General features: G+C 40.4%; 1 protein-coding gene across 12 annotated transcripts in view; it reads right to left on the reverse strand.

The window, feature by feature from the left end:
• The window catches only part of celf6 (CUGBP Elav-like family member 6), a 152,706-nt gene that overhangs the window by 33,775 nt on the left and 101,553 nt on the right, over nt 1–17,378 (reverse strand). For 8 of the 12 annotated variants that reach the window (XR_014918749.1, XM_085450600.1, XM_085450586.1 and 5 more), the window contains exon 4: nt 4,323–4,451. The exons of 2 other annotated variants lie outside the window; for them this stretch is intronic. Coding sequence is in view for 9 of the 10 variants with exons in the window: in XM_085450600.1 (XP_085306726.1) it covers nt 4,323–4,451 (129 nt within the window). In the remaining variant the exon portion in view is untranslated. The remainder of the gene's footprint in view (nt 1–4,322; nt 4,452–17,378) is intronic. 2 more of the 12 variants (XM_085450593.1, XM_085450566.1) reach the window with 1 other exon arrangement.

Genomic DNA, 17,378 nt, shown 5'->3' on the forward strand with positions numbered 1-17,378 from the left:
GGAGAAGGAAAGGTACTGGGCTGCTGGGGCAATGCAGAGCAATAGACCCGGGATTAACAGTGAGGGGAACAGATGTAGACACAGATAGGTGTGTGGTTCAGTATAGCCAGGCTTTCTCTTTGATATACTCAGAAGGCATTGCAAGATTATCATCCTCTCTCTTTTGCCTTCCCACACATCTCTCACACACATTCAGAAGCTTCATGTAGAAGAATAAATCACAGTCAACAAAAAGAAAAGATGGTAGAGGTTCAGCGCAATATCGTGGGCTTTATTGCTCCAAATTTGGCTGTGAGAGCGAGAGAGACCCATCAAAATTTGATTAGGAGCCTTTTGCACTCTGTGAACAATCACACCTTCATCACATATTTTACAGCCATCTTTAATTTGAACATGCTCTGTTAACCAAATATCATATAAGCCACGGACAAAAATGCATAAGCTGTTCCCGAATACAGGCAAATTTGCCGCACAGTGAGTGACGGCAGCAAAACCCAGAGCCTGGCTGCTTTATTTACAGTAGGGCATTATTGTCCAATGGTGTCTCTGGGGAGGGATGATGGGAATGTGGGAAACAAACATGATTACACCCCTCTGCTTTTCAGATAACAGGACGAACGGGAGGAGGAGAGGGGTGAGCAGAAAGACGAGGTGTTGTGTGATGTATTTGTTGAGTACAAGCACAGGGTGGAGGGAAGCTGCCGTGATGAAGAGACAACATGAGAAGAAGTTCGGGGAGGAAAGAAAAAAGAAGCGAAAGGTGACATGAGGACAAAAGAAAACAAAATACAAAAAGTAGTGAGAAAAAGAACGTGGGAGGAAGGATGTGTTGAGGCACAGTGACAATGATGCATGAAAGGTACGCTTGCGCGACATATAAGAGAGTGGGGAAAAAAACCAAAAAGGGAGGATTATAGACAATGTCAATGAGTGCACCATGGGTGAAGCATGGTGCTAAAAATGTAAAGAGCAGAGGTGTGGACTCGAGTCACATGACTTGGACTCGAGTCAGACTCGAGTCATTAATTTTATGACTTTAGACTTGACTTGAAAAAATGTTCTAAGACTTGTGACTTGACTTGGACTTTTACACCAATGACTTGGGACTTGAATTGGACTTGAACCGGTTTACTTGAAAAGACTTGATATTTTACCCCAAATATAAAATTTAACATGCATATTATATAGAGATTGAAAATGTGACGTCATTCACGGGTAGAACCGCAAAGGATTCTGGGAACTTGTGGCAAGAGGTACTAGCGCACGCAGGCTTTCAATTGAAATCAGTCACACAGCGATAAAAAGAAACACAAAAATGTCAAGAAGCTGTTGTATCATTAACTGCAATAGCCGGTCGCATGACAGCCACGGGAAGCCGACGGGTAAAGAGATCGGTTGTTATCGGATTACGTCGTTGAAGAGAAATTGTTCGAGCCATGTTTCCGAAGTAACAAAGATGCGACGGATGGCCTGGATTGCAGCCATTCAAAGATCAAATATAACGTCCCAGAACACTCCAGCTCACAGGTTAGTCTGCTCCAAGCATTTACACAAAGGTCAGTGTTTTTTAGTAGTTAATACGTCATTTTCATAACATAATTAGTGATATAGGTTACAAGCAAGTCTGGCGCTGAACAGAAATTATCGCGCTATGCTCCTTTATTTATTGTGCATAAATAGTGAATTGTCCTGACACAATATTGCGTTTCGCTTCTGTTATTATGGTACATTGACAAAAACATATACTTTTATTCACAGGATAAAACAGGTTTTTTGTATCACTAATTGCCCAGTACGATTACAGCATACAATATTATTGTCACTGCTACATTTCTGTGATGGGTACCAGAAATTATTTCCACTGCTAATTAATTACCGTTGAGCTCAAAGGTCCTATTAATAAACGGTTAATGAATGTGTATTTATGATGACGATTTGTGAGACTGGTAAACTTATGATACGTACGATGGTCTTTCGTTCTACACGGTGCATTTCAAGGTCCTGTACCCATCCGTCGGTAAACTGTACCTGGGCTTGTTGCAGTGACCTGAAGTTACTAAACTTCATGAGTGTATGCGCTCACTCCAAGAACCGTATAATTATAAATATGCATATAAATATGCTACGATGAGATAGCTGACTTCATCTAACTAGCAAATGTTGTCCAGGCTACGTTGGTGATGCAGTTTTTTTTAATGTGTATGATATTTTTGTCATGCGATTTTAAAGCTGGTCCTACAACCGCATCCAAGAATAACATGCAGCTTATCTCAGAACTGTCGGTGAAAATTATTCTTGGAGCTAGGTTTAATTGAGCTGCATTTTAAAGAGGTGCAATTTCACAATTTGTGTATATTTTCTACGTTCACTTTTGTCATGTGTTGAGAAAAACACAGATTTAAAATTACATGGTCTAATATTTACATTTAGCATATAACTGCAACATTATTTTTTCGTTGTTTTTTTTTTTTAAAGACTCGAAAGGACTTGAAATTCAAAGTTTCAGACTTGTGACTTGACTCGGACTTTTACACCAGTGACTTGAGACTCGACTCTGACTTGCCTGACATTACTTGAGACTTGACTTGAGACTTGAGGATAAAGACTTGAGACTAGAGCTGGGCGATATAAGATTTTTTCATATCACGATATGTTTTTTTCATTTCAGGCGATAACGATATCTATCACGATATAAGCCAAATAACTATATTTGTAAGATTTAAATGTGCCGTTGCTCACAAGTAAAATGTGAAATAATCAGCAGCTTGTTTTTATTTAAATATTTATTTCCCATAATAAATTCAACAGGGTAGATGTACTTAAGGAACATGAGACTTTTTCAGATAAATAAAGGCAAATATTGCAAACTACACAAAAGGCAGCCGCTAAAGCGTTTAAGTTTCAAAATAGAACAAACGAAACAGACTAAATTGTCAATTCCACTTAAAAACAAAATATTAATTCTAAAAATAAATCTTAGTTTGTTTAACAGAAGAACAGACAAAACTGACTAACTTTTGTCAATATCAAATAAACTGAGAACTAAAAGGAAATTCTCAATCTCTCCTTGTTGTATAGCTGAGCTTTTCAAACAGTTTTAACAGTTACTTTAGTCTGACAAAAGCCGAATGACGAATTAGCGCTTCCAGTCAGAGACTGAGGCTACGTCCACACGTACACGGGTATTTATGAAAACGGAGATTTTCCGTTTTCGTTTTAAAAAATAATCCCGTCCACACATAAAGGCAGAAATGAAGGAAAACGCTGCTATGAACATGCCAAAGCAGCAGGTGGCGCTAGATTCCTAACCGTGCAGAAATGTTGGCCAATCAGAAGTCTAGAAGCCTCAGTGGGAAATAGTAAACGAAGCTGGGGCACAGAAGCAGAAACGGGTCGTATGTGTGGACGGACAGTAACTGTGTGTATATGTAAGCATTTAAACACTGCAGAGAGTAGAATTAACAGTATTGTAGAAATTCATTTCACCGAAACAATAACGTGGCGCACACCTTTGACGCTGCGTTTTCTCCATTTTTCTAGTCCACACGTAAATGCAAAAACGGAGTTTTTAAAAATCTTCGTTTTCAGTGACCAAAAACGCCGTTTACGTGTGGACGAAAGGTGCAAACGCATAGAAAAATCTGAGTTTTCAAAAATACCCGGGTACGTGTGGACGTAGCGCATGCACCAGTTTATTGTATTTCCAGACTTGCTTTCGGCACAATTTACAGTGCACGCTACTCTGTTTTTTGTCAGACTTGAAATAGCCGAAATACCTTCACACTACGGAACTTCTCTGTCTCTTCCGTTCGACAATCTCTCCGGCATTGGAACCATCATCTGTTTTCTCTTCGGTAACCTTCGGTCACGCTCGGTTGATTTCTCTAGTCGGCTCACTCTTTTCCTTAATTACCCTGGCGGTAGGGTGGCTGGCTGCTTCCCAAACAAATACACATGTGCGGCTTGGCACTTACACTGTACTAACAAGTCACGTGACGTGACGCTGTGGCTGTGATTGGTTCGGCTCTGCGCTACTTAATTTGGATTGGCTGTTCTTTTTTTTTTCTTTTTTTTTTAAGAGGACAAGAGCGGCGAGGTCTATCGCGATAGTTTAATTTTTCTATCGAGAAAAGTTATATCGCGATACATATCGTTTTCGTTCTATCGCCCAGCTCTACTTGAGACTTACTTGAGACTTGCAAAACAATGACTTGGTCCCACCTCTGGTAAAGAGTAGAAAGTGAAATAGAACACAAAGACAGAAGGACTAAGAAAAACGGAAGAAGGGGGTAAAAAAGAGTTGGAGGTGTGTGGGCTCTGACCCTTACTGGCCCCATCAGGCCCTCGGAGGACGGTGCACTCCTCAATCTGGCCGAAGGTCTCGAACAGCCGCCGGACATCATCCTCACTTTGCTGCTTGCCGAGCATCCCAACAAACAGCTTCCTGTCTTCTAGATAGGAAGAGAGAAAAGGGAAGGAAGAGGGTCGAGGGAGGGTGGAATAGAGGAGAGAAGAGAGATATGGTACAGCTGATGGCACCGTTCTGCAGAGCTGAAAGGAACTTGTGAAACTCAAACCCCCCTTTTATCAGCAGTCTGCCGTGTTGTTGTGGCTGCTGCTGCTGTTGTTATTGTTGTTGATCTTATTGTTCTGTGGTGTGCTACCCCACCCTGGTATGAATGAGATATATTCTTGTTTCCAGTGAGCTATTCAAGTCTGCCACAGTGATGCTTGATACAGATGACGCTTGGAGCGGTGTGGGTTTCAGGTAGAGGTAGAAAGAGAGCAGGAATGTTTTGCTCAGCTAGAGAAACTGTCAGATCGCCTGGTTGCAAACTTGAAAGGGAACACGGAGCAAGAACATGTTATTACATTTTCTCATCACCAAAGCCATAAGAATTATATTACACATGAGTAAACTATGTCAAGGGTCGCCAATGAATAATATGAAATTTTTTTTATATTTTAAAGGTCTTTCTTGAAATCCAGTGTATTAAAAAAAAGAGTGTTTTTCATTGTGCACTATTCATTGTTTTCTCTACCAGTTCCTGTTTATTTGTACTATACTTAAAAGAAAAAAAATGACAATTCAGCTCATGATATTTTATCACCATGAACGATTCTTAAGTTTGGGAAGCTACATTAAGCTAAAGCTATGAGACATTAAGAATTAAAAAGAATTAAATGAATAAATAAGATCACATTCAGTGATAGTGCCCATTAAAACAATGGCAGGTGTGATTTAGTAGGATTTTATTGTGAATAATTTGAATCACAGGTTCCTATATTTGCCATTTTTTAATTTCATTTAATTTCCCACAAATAAGAACTAGTACAAGATAAATTAATATAGCACAATATATAGACAGAATTGGTCTCCTTAAAATGAATGAACACAGTACTAAACACAGCAGAAAGTACTGAAAAATATTTCTGTTGATGCTGTTGTGGTGCAATTAAATAGTCTCCTTCATATTACTGCCCAGCGTCAGCTGGGATAGACTCCAGCCCCCCATGATCCTGAACTGGATAAATGGTTGAGAAAATGGATGGATGAATGGAAAATTAGGAAATTCAAAAAGACCTATGCCAACTGCAGAAAAAATGAAGCTATCATATCAGCACTAGACATGAATCCTGGAAAGATCAGGGCATCAGATCTATCAAACTGTTTGTACAAAGTCAGAAAAAAGTCCTGTGTGAATGATAATAATAATAATAATGTGAAACAATCCTGACTGTACAGTCAAAACCTTAAATCAAGCACGATTTAACATCTTTATCATCAAACATTTCCTCAGCAAATTTATTGGATTCTCCTTATTACATTTGAAGGGCAACTTCACCTAGCAGTCTCACTGTGCCCTAGCTGATATCCAGAAGGAGGCACTCACATTCACATGTATAGGCTCTATACCACTAAACTTTAGCCAGTCAGAAAGCTGGATTTTTCTAATTAATCTTCCTGGTGCCCTGGCATTAGACAGAGCATTCATCTTCTTTACATCTTTTACATTATGCATCTCCTATTCCACCGTGTTGTGGAATGAAATGGCTACTAGCAAGAACCTATCGCCAGAACTGATGGAAAGTGGCAGGAAGAGGAAAACGAGTTTATTGGAAATGACACTGTTGATCTTCAACGTGAGTCATTTGACTGGTAGGGGGCGGGTGAGGCGCGAGGAGGAGTGGAGGGTGAGAGCATCACCTGGGCCTCAACAGATGTGACGCCTCCTGTACCTGCCAGGCCCCATTAGACGCAGCTGTTCTAAAAATAAAGCACCAGGGCTTCCTTTTTGCAGCGGGGAAATCGGATCCTGTTCCATTCCTGTAAAGTTCAAATGAGACACATGCCTGCTAGCCGCTTGGCCACACAAATGAGCACCTGCATAATCAATAAGGCTACGGTAGCTGGTCTCCACTGCTGGTGTTGTAGCAATGGTGCCAGTTCATGTTCCTATAGTCACGCCTTGCACAGTAGGATTTCTTAAACCCACCAGCTGAGTCTGATTTTTTTTACTGTTCATTAATGTGTCTCCCCTGTTGGACCTCTAGGGTCGGAAATGAGAGACAGCCCTGAGGAGATCACCACAACGACTTACATCAACTGAAATTTAGCAATGACCAAAAGGCGTAAAGACGTCTATGGTTCTGGGAATCAGTCAGTCATTGCTGAACAGGTGGTAGAGAGTGAAATGGGGTCAACCCCTGTCAATGGCACCAAAGGTGAAAGTGGTACACGTCCAAGAGACTTTGCCATGTGTGTCCCCTCCATCTTTCAGGTTTTTACTGAGGTGTCACTGTTACAACTTAAATGGGCAGAGTGCAGTTTTACAGGCCTCCTGCAGTGTGTTAATGTTTTGGGACAAAAGTCTCATCTCGGCCCTGGCCCGAGGAGATCTAATGGCGGCTTTACAAGGCTAATTAACAAGCCATGAGCGAGGTAATGAACTTTCCAAATGTGCTGGCAAACGCAAAAATAAATTACACCCCAGTGAAGGCATTAAAGGAAGTGTGAGTGTACTTCTGAGCCTTCCTTTGGGAGAGCCACAGTGAGAAAATGAATTTGGAGCTGCTATCTTTTCATTGCCTGACCTAAGTGTGTCTCAGTCGGCCCACTGCATGCCCTGGCCAGTGTATAGATTGCTATTAATTAGTCCACTTTGCACCTGTCTCCAAAGCAGCTCTTATTGGATTTTGCAAGTTCCCACTCATCTCCTATGGCCACTCGCAAGCCTTAAATTGGCATTTTATGAATATGAATAAATATCTCGTAATGCACCCTCTGCACAAGGAGATGATTCCATGACTCTAAATGAGTCCAATGAGTTATCTGTTAAAAGGGGCAAGCGGAGGAAAAAAAAATACTCCTGTGTAGTAGTCATGTATTTGCATTAAGAGGGTCAAGGACTTTCCTATGGAATTGACTGAGATGACAAAAGTGGGGGGAAAAAATCATTACACTGACTGACCTCTTTGTATTATCTCTCATTGAGAGTGGCTCATCTTATCCTTCTAACGGAGATGAGCCACACAGCTGGAGAACATTTGTGCTCTACAACACTTCTCTGCTCTTCTATGAAGAGACCTTTGTAATCTGTTCTTTAAACAACTACTTTAATATCTTGTACAAATCCATGCATTGTTATTAAGACATGTATTTACATAATTTAAATCACATTTAAATAATATTAAAACACGTCTTAAATGGAAAACTAGATTCACAGATACATATTTAGCACTTTTCCACATGCTTGTTAGCATTCTTGCCCTTTTGGCGTATGTGTATACTTGTTGTCATGTGATCAGAGGTAAATTGATGTTTAAATGAGTCCACTATGAGTGCTTACTTGTGTCCTCTAACACACACTGTCATTCCATACATTTCTGTTTTCCTTTTTCACCCCAACACTTGACTGGAAGTGGGAGCAATTGTGTGGAAAATGGCTCCATGTCAGTCTCCAGCCATGTCCACAGTAAGGTGGCATGTGGACAGCTCCATTTCATGAATGCAAATAAAAAGGGAGATGAAAAAAGTTATCAAAACACTACTGACATCTGACAATTGCTTGTCTCAGGAAGCCTTTTCATTTCAGCACCCGGTATATTAAAAATTAATGGATTTTGCACAGATGCCATATGCTGTCAGGACTGATGCTTCTCTCTCAGGAATAAAGTGCTACTTGTGTTGTAGGCTGCAGTATATGCATATAGATTTTGTCTTTTCCCCCTTTGTCTCTGTTGCTCTCCGTATATATTTCTCTTTACCCTTTATTGTCATCCCTCACCCTTGCCTGTCTCCCCAGGCAAAGAATCAGTTGCTCTGAAGTCTACTTTTCAAAAGTTTCTGCTTTTGTTTGCCAATAACGTGAATATTCTCTTTAAAGAATTACTCTCTTGCTCCTGTGTAGTGGTAAATATTTCTTTTTTTTCCACAGTTCTATCACTTATTGCCCGTTGGCAGTATAGTCAGGGAAGCTTGCTAGTTGTAAGTGTTCAGAAAGCACGGACAGCTGCATCCAACGATAAAAGATGCATGCTAGTCCGCTGGGTGCATTTCAAATGCAGAGTAATGTTCCAGGCAGCACAACAAAGAAGTTGTGCTTCTTATGGACTCATTAGAAAAGCCTGATGCTGGTACGCTGCTGCCTGGGAGGCCTGCCACCAGACACGCTCGCATATGTAGGCGTGCAGACTGGGTGCACAAAATGTTGGGAACTGCTGCTTAGTATAGAGTTAGACTTGGTTTGTAATCATCTGTGTATTTCCCTGTTGTGTAAATGCTACTGGGGCATGCCTGAAATCAAAATTGGCCATTTGCTTTCAGAATAAGCATTTTAGATTATTAACATTAAATATTTATAGAACATGGAGGGAAAAAAATCCTAAATAGTGACTTGTTAGATACATTCACTGTTGTTAAAGGTACCATTTTCTTATGTAGCGGTGTTTTAACTCTCTAATAATACTTTTATACCCTTAAAAGACTGAATTTCCCTTGAAGTTACATAAGGGACTAATACAAATTCACCTTCTACAACTTTTCTAGTTACTTAGTAGACCTGTTATTAAAGAAAAATGTATAACTTGCAATCTTATAGAGATAAATCAACGTAAGTAAATAGGCATGAATTTTAAAAAAATACAGGCGAAATTGCTACACATCTTAGAGCTACAGCTAGATCTTCCTATAACATGCTGCCAGGTGATATAAGGCAATGTAACTTCCCCCACCCAAGATTACAATTACTAGTCTTGCTGACATTCCAAATGTTTTTCAGTGTTATGGATATACTTGCATTTTAATAACTTCCTATTTTTTAGATGTTACATACTTTGCCTTGCCCTCTTCTGGATTTCTTGTTATGGCCGTTCATCCAGGTCCCGAAGCAGCAAAGAAGCCCCAGACCATCTTATTACCGCCACAATGTTTGAGTTGGTTTGGTGTTCTTTTTATGAAACCCTGGGTTAGTTTTATGCTAGACCTACTGTAACCAGACACAAACCTTACAAAAAGTTCAGCTTTTGTTTCATTAGTCATCAGAAGATTTTTCCAAAACTCTTCGAGCTCATGAAGATCATGATGTGTTTTGGCAATTGTGACAAATGTTTGTGTTTTTTGTCAATTCTTTAGATGTTGTTATGGATTCTTTTGTGACCTCCTAGATGGGCCGTCAGTGCAGTCTTGGAGTAATTCCTGGGAAGGTTCACCACTGTTCTGAGTTTTCTCTGTTTGTTCATAATGGCTCTCACCGTGGTTCACTGGAGCCCCAAAGCCTTAGAAATGGCTTTGTGACCCCAGATGTCAATGACTTTCTTTCTCAGCTTTTTGTTTTAGATTGTGGCTTGATGTGTTTTTTGGGGTCTTTTTTTTTTTAGATCTTTTAACCTACTTCAATTTGTCAGATGGGTTTTATTTAAGTGCCTTTTTGATTCAAGAGATCTGGCAGTAAATGGGCCTAAGAGTAGCTGGGGAAAATGAACTCAGCCATGATTAAAATGTGGTTAATTGCAGTTAATTCATGATTTAACAAGGGGGGGGGCAGGCAATTACTTTTTCACATAGGTCACTTAGCGATGGTGGTGACTCTCAATGTGGACCCAGTGAAAGCCTAGTGAGAATCAATGAGTAATCAAACCAATAGGTGAAATCAATGATAGAATCAGAATTGCTAAATTCTGATCAGTTCTCATTCCTATTGTGCCACATAATATCATTAAGGAATTACATAAGATACTTTGCATTTAGAGGAACAAATTCAATTAGTTAAAAAAAATTATATACAAAATTAAAATTAATTTAGAAAAAAAAGAAGAAAAAAAGTGTTTTGTAATACCATAAAACGTGGAGGTCTGGAAATTTTAGATTTTAGCTGCTAAATAACTTATTTTAAATTAAAATGATTAATGAGTACCCAAAAAACAAGCAAAGTATTGAGTATTTTCTCCTGTTTAATGTGGTTGAAGGTATTAGATACTTCTAAAATGTTATTTCTCTGTTGTTAAGAGTCAAATTAGGTTGGCAAGGTTGCATAAACAAACACTAAAAACTTGGTTATTTTGCTTACAAGCACAACTTCTCCGTACACAGGTACTTAATATGTAGTTATGACAAAACAAAAAACTACATGCTGTATATCATAAAATCTAATATGTGTTAAAGTTGACTTTTAACTCCTGCAGGTGCCTGATTTATCTCTGTAGATAGGAAAACTTTAGGCTAGTAATTAATTTTCTCCAATAATGTTGCTTTTGTTTGCTTTAAAGCAGGTTTCTGATGTCAATACCTTGGTTTTTTCAGACTGTTCCACAAAATCACCTAGTAGTGCTTTGTATTCCTCCAAATGTCACTTATATGTCCAGTCATTGCAGAAGAATCAGATTATTTATGTAGGTGGCATAACCCAGAGTTGCACTGAAAGTCTGAGGTGTATAACAGGAACAGCACAGTCCCTTGTGGAGCTGCTGTACTACACATCACTAAATCAGACAAAACACTGGCCAGTCTCACATACTGGGGCCTGTCTGTCAGGTAGTCAGTAATCCACAAGATGTGGGGAAGGTTGCTTGACATTTCATGTTGCTTCCCCCTCAGTAGCTGCTACTGTAGGAGAAGATACAAAAGTTACATAAAATGTGTTGAACACACACACACACACACACACACACACACACACACACACACACACACACACACACACACACACACACACACACACACATATATACGCTTCTTCTGGGCTATACTCTCAGCAGCATATTAAACATATCAGGTCCCCATAAGGAGAATCATGTGCTAACAGCTGTCTAAATGACTCGGGTAAAGTTTGTAGCATGCATGCTTGTTGTTTTTGTCTGCTTCCATTTGTCTTTGCACTAGGATGATGTCGGTGTAAATGTGCAGTCATATTTGTTCCCATCAATTGAGCATTGCGTGGCACATCCGACATACTGTTTTACTTTTGTCCATGACGCGCTTACCATCAGGGTCATGCTTCACATGAAAACCAAGATAGTTCCAAACGCCAGATCTGAATGAGGGTGGGGGTGTGTGTGTGTGTGTGTGTGTGTATGTGTGTGTGTGTATTACCTTGCCTGTGACATAGATCCAGTAATGTTGCTACCTAAGCCTTCCTCTTAATGTGAGTGAGAGATACATAACTGAAGCCCATGTTGACGTGGATGTTTGGGCCATTAAGGAATCAAGATATACTGATAAAAAGTAGACTACTGGAAGAACGCAAACATGTACAAGGACTGTCAATATGGACTTGATAGAATGCTAGCATGCCAGCTGATCCAGTGAGACAGGTTATAAGGAACACATGTGGGAACAACGAATGAGCAGAGAATTAACACTGACACTTAAAATACCAAGAAACACTTGGAAGCTCAGTGTAATATTATCATTCAATGAATGTTAATATCAGAGCTGGAGATCCAGGGGCTACAGTGCAGTGGGAACAACAGACAGCTTAGTAGAAGAGAGCAGTGGAAGTGAACTAGATGATGCCCAGCCCCTTGCAATGACAGATGCATCTACTGAGCTGAGGATGAAGATCATTGCAGAATTCAAAGCTATCAACTCAACCTCAAAATATCCACCCAACTAAGAGTACAACACCCCTGTCTCACTAACAAAGTCCCATCAGAGGAAAAACTTGCAGATGTGAATACTCCCCTATGCACCATCTCCACTACCAGTATCAGTGAAACCAATGGAGCTCATATATTCCTCTCCCACGGTAATCCTAGGAGCACTTGGAGCACTTACACTCATTAAGGATGTATGTAGGAGAAAGCAACCATAGAGGGGAAAAAAAGGCTGCATGCCAAAATCAGGAAAGGCTGGAAGAATGTTAGAGGGTTAACTGAGGTGCAGAAAGCCACCATGAGTGACAGATCCCTAATGAAAAAAGAGGTACCACACGATTGGAGGCTCTGGAAACTACCAAACAAAGGCTCAAAGTCCACTAGACGGAAGAGATTCACCAGAAAAGAAGAGGCCAAGAGAATAAATGACCTGTTCTCCAAAGAGCCATCCAGGGTGTATTCTCAGCTATAAGGGAATAACATAACAAGTGTAGACCCACCCACCAGTACTGTTGAAACTGTATAAGCAATACAGAAAGAAAATCTGTGCGAAAGAGATGGCACACAACACTAACACCAAGTGGCTGGTGGATCTAAGAGCAGACTTAAGAGCACACCACAACAACCTGCCAGAACAAGAGCCAGTCCACATAACAAAGAATCCTGATCCAAAGGATCCCAACAAGGGCATGATACCATCAAACTGGCCATTTAATTGTCTCTGTACAATATGGAAGCTCCGCATTGACCAGGCTGAGTTGGCACTTGAGTCAATTGGCCACCCACCAAAGTTTGCTGCCCCCCACGTCCACGGATAAAACTGTTTTGCATAAATGTGATGGCGAATGATTATTTTTGTTTTGTACCTGCAAATAGTTGGTTTTGAAAAAAATGAAGGTATCTGTGTGGTATTTGAAATTTCAAAAATCTTATTTCCAGTGAAAGGACTACTGACCTAATTACTTGGTAATATTTGTTTACCATATTATTTACACGTATTTGATCCATATCATGTTGCAGAATTGGGCTGGTGCCAATCCCTGGACAGATCACTGGTGCATCTCATGGGCAACATAGAGACAGGCAACAGTTCACAATCTTACAATATATAATTGTTACTTGTCTTTCTTCATTAAGTTTGCTGTTAAAGTTAACTCCATTCTAGGAAAGTGAATCTTAAGCTACTTCTGCTCAGCTCTGCTGAGAATCATTACAGCGATGGTTGGGACTTCCAGTCAAGGAAATTAACTACGTACATAATTAACTATGTACATATTTATCTTCTTTCTGTCTCTTTGCCATATTCTTCAAGTAACCTATATTTGACAACAGCATAATAAAACTGGAAATTCTGTTTTTGGTGTGCCACCCCAGTGTTTTTGGGGACCCCTATAAGGCCACCCATATGAAAGGAATTCTGGAGGAGCTCCTGCCTGGATTGACTACAGGAAAGCCTACGACACAATCCCCATACATGGATACTTTAGAGGCTTGGGACTGTACAAGGCTAATGCACTGATAACATTCACCAGGACCTTAATGGGACTGTGGAAGACAACACTGGAGGCTAACTCTAGAGCAATTGCACAAGTTATCATTAAGTATGAATACAGATATAGATTCAGGAGTGGAGTAACCATAACCCAAATCCGGTACATGACCCATGCTTTACACCAGAAGTGAGACAGTCATCAACTCACTGATGCACCTCACCAGGCAGGATCAGTGATATATGGACACACCTGAAGCCCATACATTTCTCTTAACTAACTTTAGGACATAATAATCTTTAAGGTAAGGTTATGTTAGACTAGATGTAATTTCCTGTATTATTATATTGCAAGAAATTTAAATATTTAATGTGTGAATATCAATATGTGAATCATATTCTGATTGTACATTAAGATTTTTGTCAGACTTCTAATCAGCAGAAAAATTTGGGGTTTGGGGATTTTGCATAAAGGGATATACATAAAGTATTAATATATAGAATGTTAACAACCTGAAAATGATTCATTTCACCTTTCACATTTCAATGTTGATGATGTGTATGGAAAAAATGTCTTTCTGAGGTTTTTGTTTGATGGGATTTGATCATATTTCTATGTCAGCATTAGGGTTAAATGTATTTAGTTGTTTTTTGTTTTGGGTTGCCTATTTGATATGCCTATCTTAAGATTAACTTGGACCAAATCTAACAGCCTAAGCACAGCCCAATTTTCAGAAACCATAAAAACATCCATGGATATCTGGCACTTAATGGGAAAAACTCAAAAATAAATTGAACAGCCAAAAATAGCAATCCCACATGAGGCTTGAATTTATCCTCTTTGGGCATATTTCTTAATTTAACAACATAATATTCTGAAATGGTACTCTCCACATTGGAAAACGATGCTAAATGGATACCCAGTATGTCACAAATATCACAACAAACATTTCTAACCAAGCATCGGTGTCTGTTGAGATAGGGAATATGCATGCGTTTACTTCAAAGGCCTCATTCTATTTCTGACACGTTTCATTCCTACCCGGTTACCAGACATAGTTAGACCCCATTCCAGAGCAAAATAATGTGGAACCACACACTAAACCTCTCTGCTGTTGGTCCCTATTTGATGTGTACAAGTGGATTATCCAGTATAGTGAGGTACTAAATGGAATAATCAGGGGAGAACAAACATCTAAATTGTCAGCATATCAGGCATGATGGTACATGATACAGGCTTTGTATTTGTGAACACATTACTTATGCCACTGGAGCTGTCACATCTATTTAACTGATGGGGGTAGGGAGGGTAGCTTTAAATGCCATTATGCATGTTCAAAAAATAACACAGAAAACCTGAGAGAAATTAACTGTATGCAGTATCCTAAAAGCTAGGCCATTCAGTTGGTGCCTTGAAACCTAAAATTAAAACAGAATAACTGACTTTGATGGAAATCCCACACATTAACTGCTAACAGGAATCTTTTTTTTGGCACAATTCTTTCCAGAGGCACAGGGGGATCTTTTGGGTTCATTTGCATGTAAAGTGGTGCATGTTCCGTCTGTGGGTTTGAGGTGCCTCCAGACTCCCCCTCCCTTGTAGCCTGCCCGACTGACTCAGTGAGCAGCCCTCACTCTTCCCAACCTGCTGGGCTGGGGCACAACAGCGCAGCACAAAATATCTTAAGGTCCTGTCAATCTCTCCACTGGCCAACTGAGGACAGCCTTCTGAAGAGCAGCAGGTTGGCAAAGACAAACACGAGCCATTCACAAAGACTCCCCTCAGCCAGACAGACAAAAGGCATGGACAAGATATTAAAAAGGTTCACATAGGGTTGCTGAGTATTAAGTGCAGGGGTGGAAATTATTCTGACACTGTATAAGTTTCCAATATGAGAAAAGTATGGAGAGCTAAGATGTGTAGACAAATGTACTGAGTGGCACTTTGTGAAAAAGTCGATGTTGATGGATGTTGATGGAGGTTGCTGGGCATTTCAAGAGAGTGTTGAAACCATCTTATCAGAGTTAATAAAAGGAGAGGGTGTCGCTGGATGACCCATCATCTTTCTTCTCATCAGTGTGGTCTCCAGTCTCACAGCAGTGGCTAGAGGAGTGGGACCTGGCTCGAAGATTGTGTTTAGATAATGGCCATCTCCAATCATAGATAATCTGGCCCCATCTTTTCTTCACAGACACAGCAGCAGACAAGGTCAGGGGGAAAAAGATTCCTGGCGAGGCAAGGCGGAGATAGGGATGGGGCGGCTCTGAGATGATTTACTGCTGAGATTCACTCAGCTGCCTCCATCACCCTCCGTTAACTTTCTCATCCTGTCGTCTCTTCCCCTCTTGCTCTTTTTGTCTTCCATCTCTCACTCTCTTGCATTTCTCTGTGGGCCTTGTACTGAATCCCCATTTCTGTATCACTTGCTTCTTCTCCTACTTTACTCTGTTTTGCAAATGGTAGATGGACAAAGAAAGGGTAAAGTGGTTATATGGAAAGATCTATTGTAGAGATGCATTTTTCATTTTGGATTTTAAGTCAATTTTCTTAGGTTTCAAGTGTCTTTTCCTCCAATGATCACAGACCAATTGACAAAAAAACAAACAAACAAAAAAACAGGGTGCCGAGTACATTCAAAGTACACTGAGTAAATGTTAAATTGTCATAGTTGTCATAAGAGACATATTAAAAGGCAGCTAAGCTCCCCTACAATGCTAAGTTCTTTCTTGAAAATCTAAGGAAAATATAAAGTAGGCATGAGCCATTGTAATAGACAGCCAGAGAATGTGCTCTATGATCCACAGCGGTAGCCTATTGGCACTATGGTGTGGTGCTATGGCCCCCTACCAGCCATTCTTTGAGCACTGATTTTTATTTCTCCTCCTGACACTCCCATATCCCCAGGGAGAGGACGTCTCTCAGGGACACTGTGCACAAAAGAAGTGCTACCAGAGTCTCCAAATGGAGTAATGGGCCCTAATGTCTGCACAGGCACGTAATCGAGACCCTTCCACAAGTTCCCATGACAGATAATTGCTGATGTCTTGGTAGTGATAAATGTGACTCCATTCTAGAGGTGCAAATGTCCTGGTTCAGCCCTGGATTTGACAGTCTAAAGGCCCCACTGGGATTGGTGTACCTGACTGGTCCTGAGCCTTCCACAGATGACTCCCTCGCTACTTTCTCACTTTTAGTCAGCCCTAGCAGGGCTGTCTTTTCCTTTAACCACAAGCCTTCATAGTAAATCTCATTTCATTGTCAGCCATGACTGTGGTTTACTTCCCTGGCCTGTCTGCTGACTTCCTGTTGCCATTAACGCTCAATATCTCTGTTGGGGCCTGTCTGCTCAGTCTTATTTCATTCTGTGCTGTGTCCTATCCTGTCCTCCTATATAGACAGACTAGCAGGGGCAGCGTAAAAGCCTTCTGTATTTCATTCAGACTACCTGTTCATCTCCCTTCTCTTTCTGCAGAGAAAAGGGTAGTAATTGATATTGGGACCCATCCATCCTCCCCTCTTAAGCCGAGAGATCCAATTTATCTTGGTAAGAATGCCGATTGGCTCTCTCCCAGGCCTTGTCGGTCAGACTTTTCCTGTTTTTAGATGGCCGTTAATTAAAGTGCTGCCATGACAAAAATAAGATCTGCATGGGGGGGTGTATGGCAATTGAAATGGCCCATCAGACTAACACTTGACCACATAAATCAGCAAAGTGACTCAGTGTAAACTGACCTAGGCAGTCTAAATCACCACTCTGAAATGAAAACACGGGGCTGACACAGACCTGTTTGGTTA

This window comes from Copadichromis virginalis, linkage group LG1, assembly GCF_057382275.1.
Source record: "Copadichromis virginalis isolate Kocher_CV1m ecotype Utaka linkage group LG1, C_Virginalis_male_GT1.1, whole genome shotgun sequence".
In the NCBI taxonomy this organism is placed as follows: Eukaryota; Metazoa; Chordata; class Actinopteri; order Cichliformes; family Cichlidae; genus Copadichromis; species Copadichromis virginalis.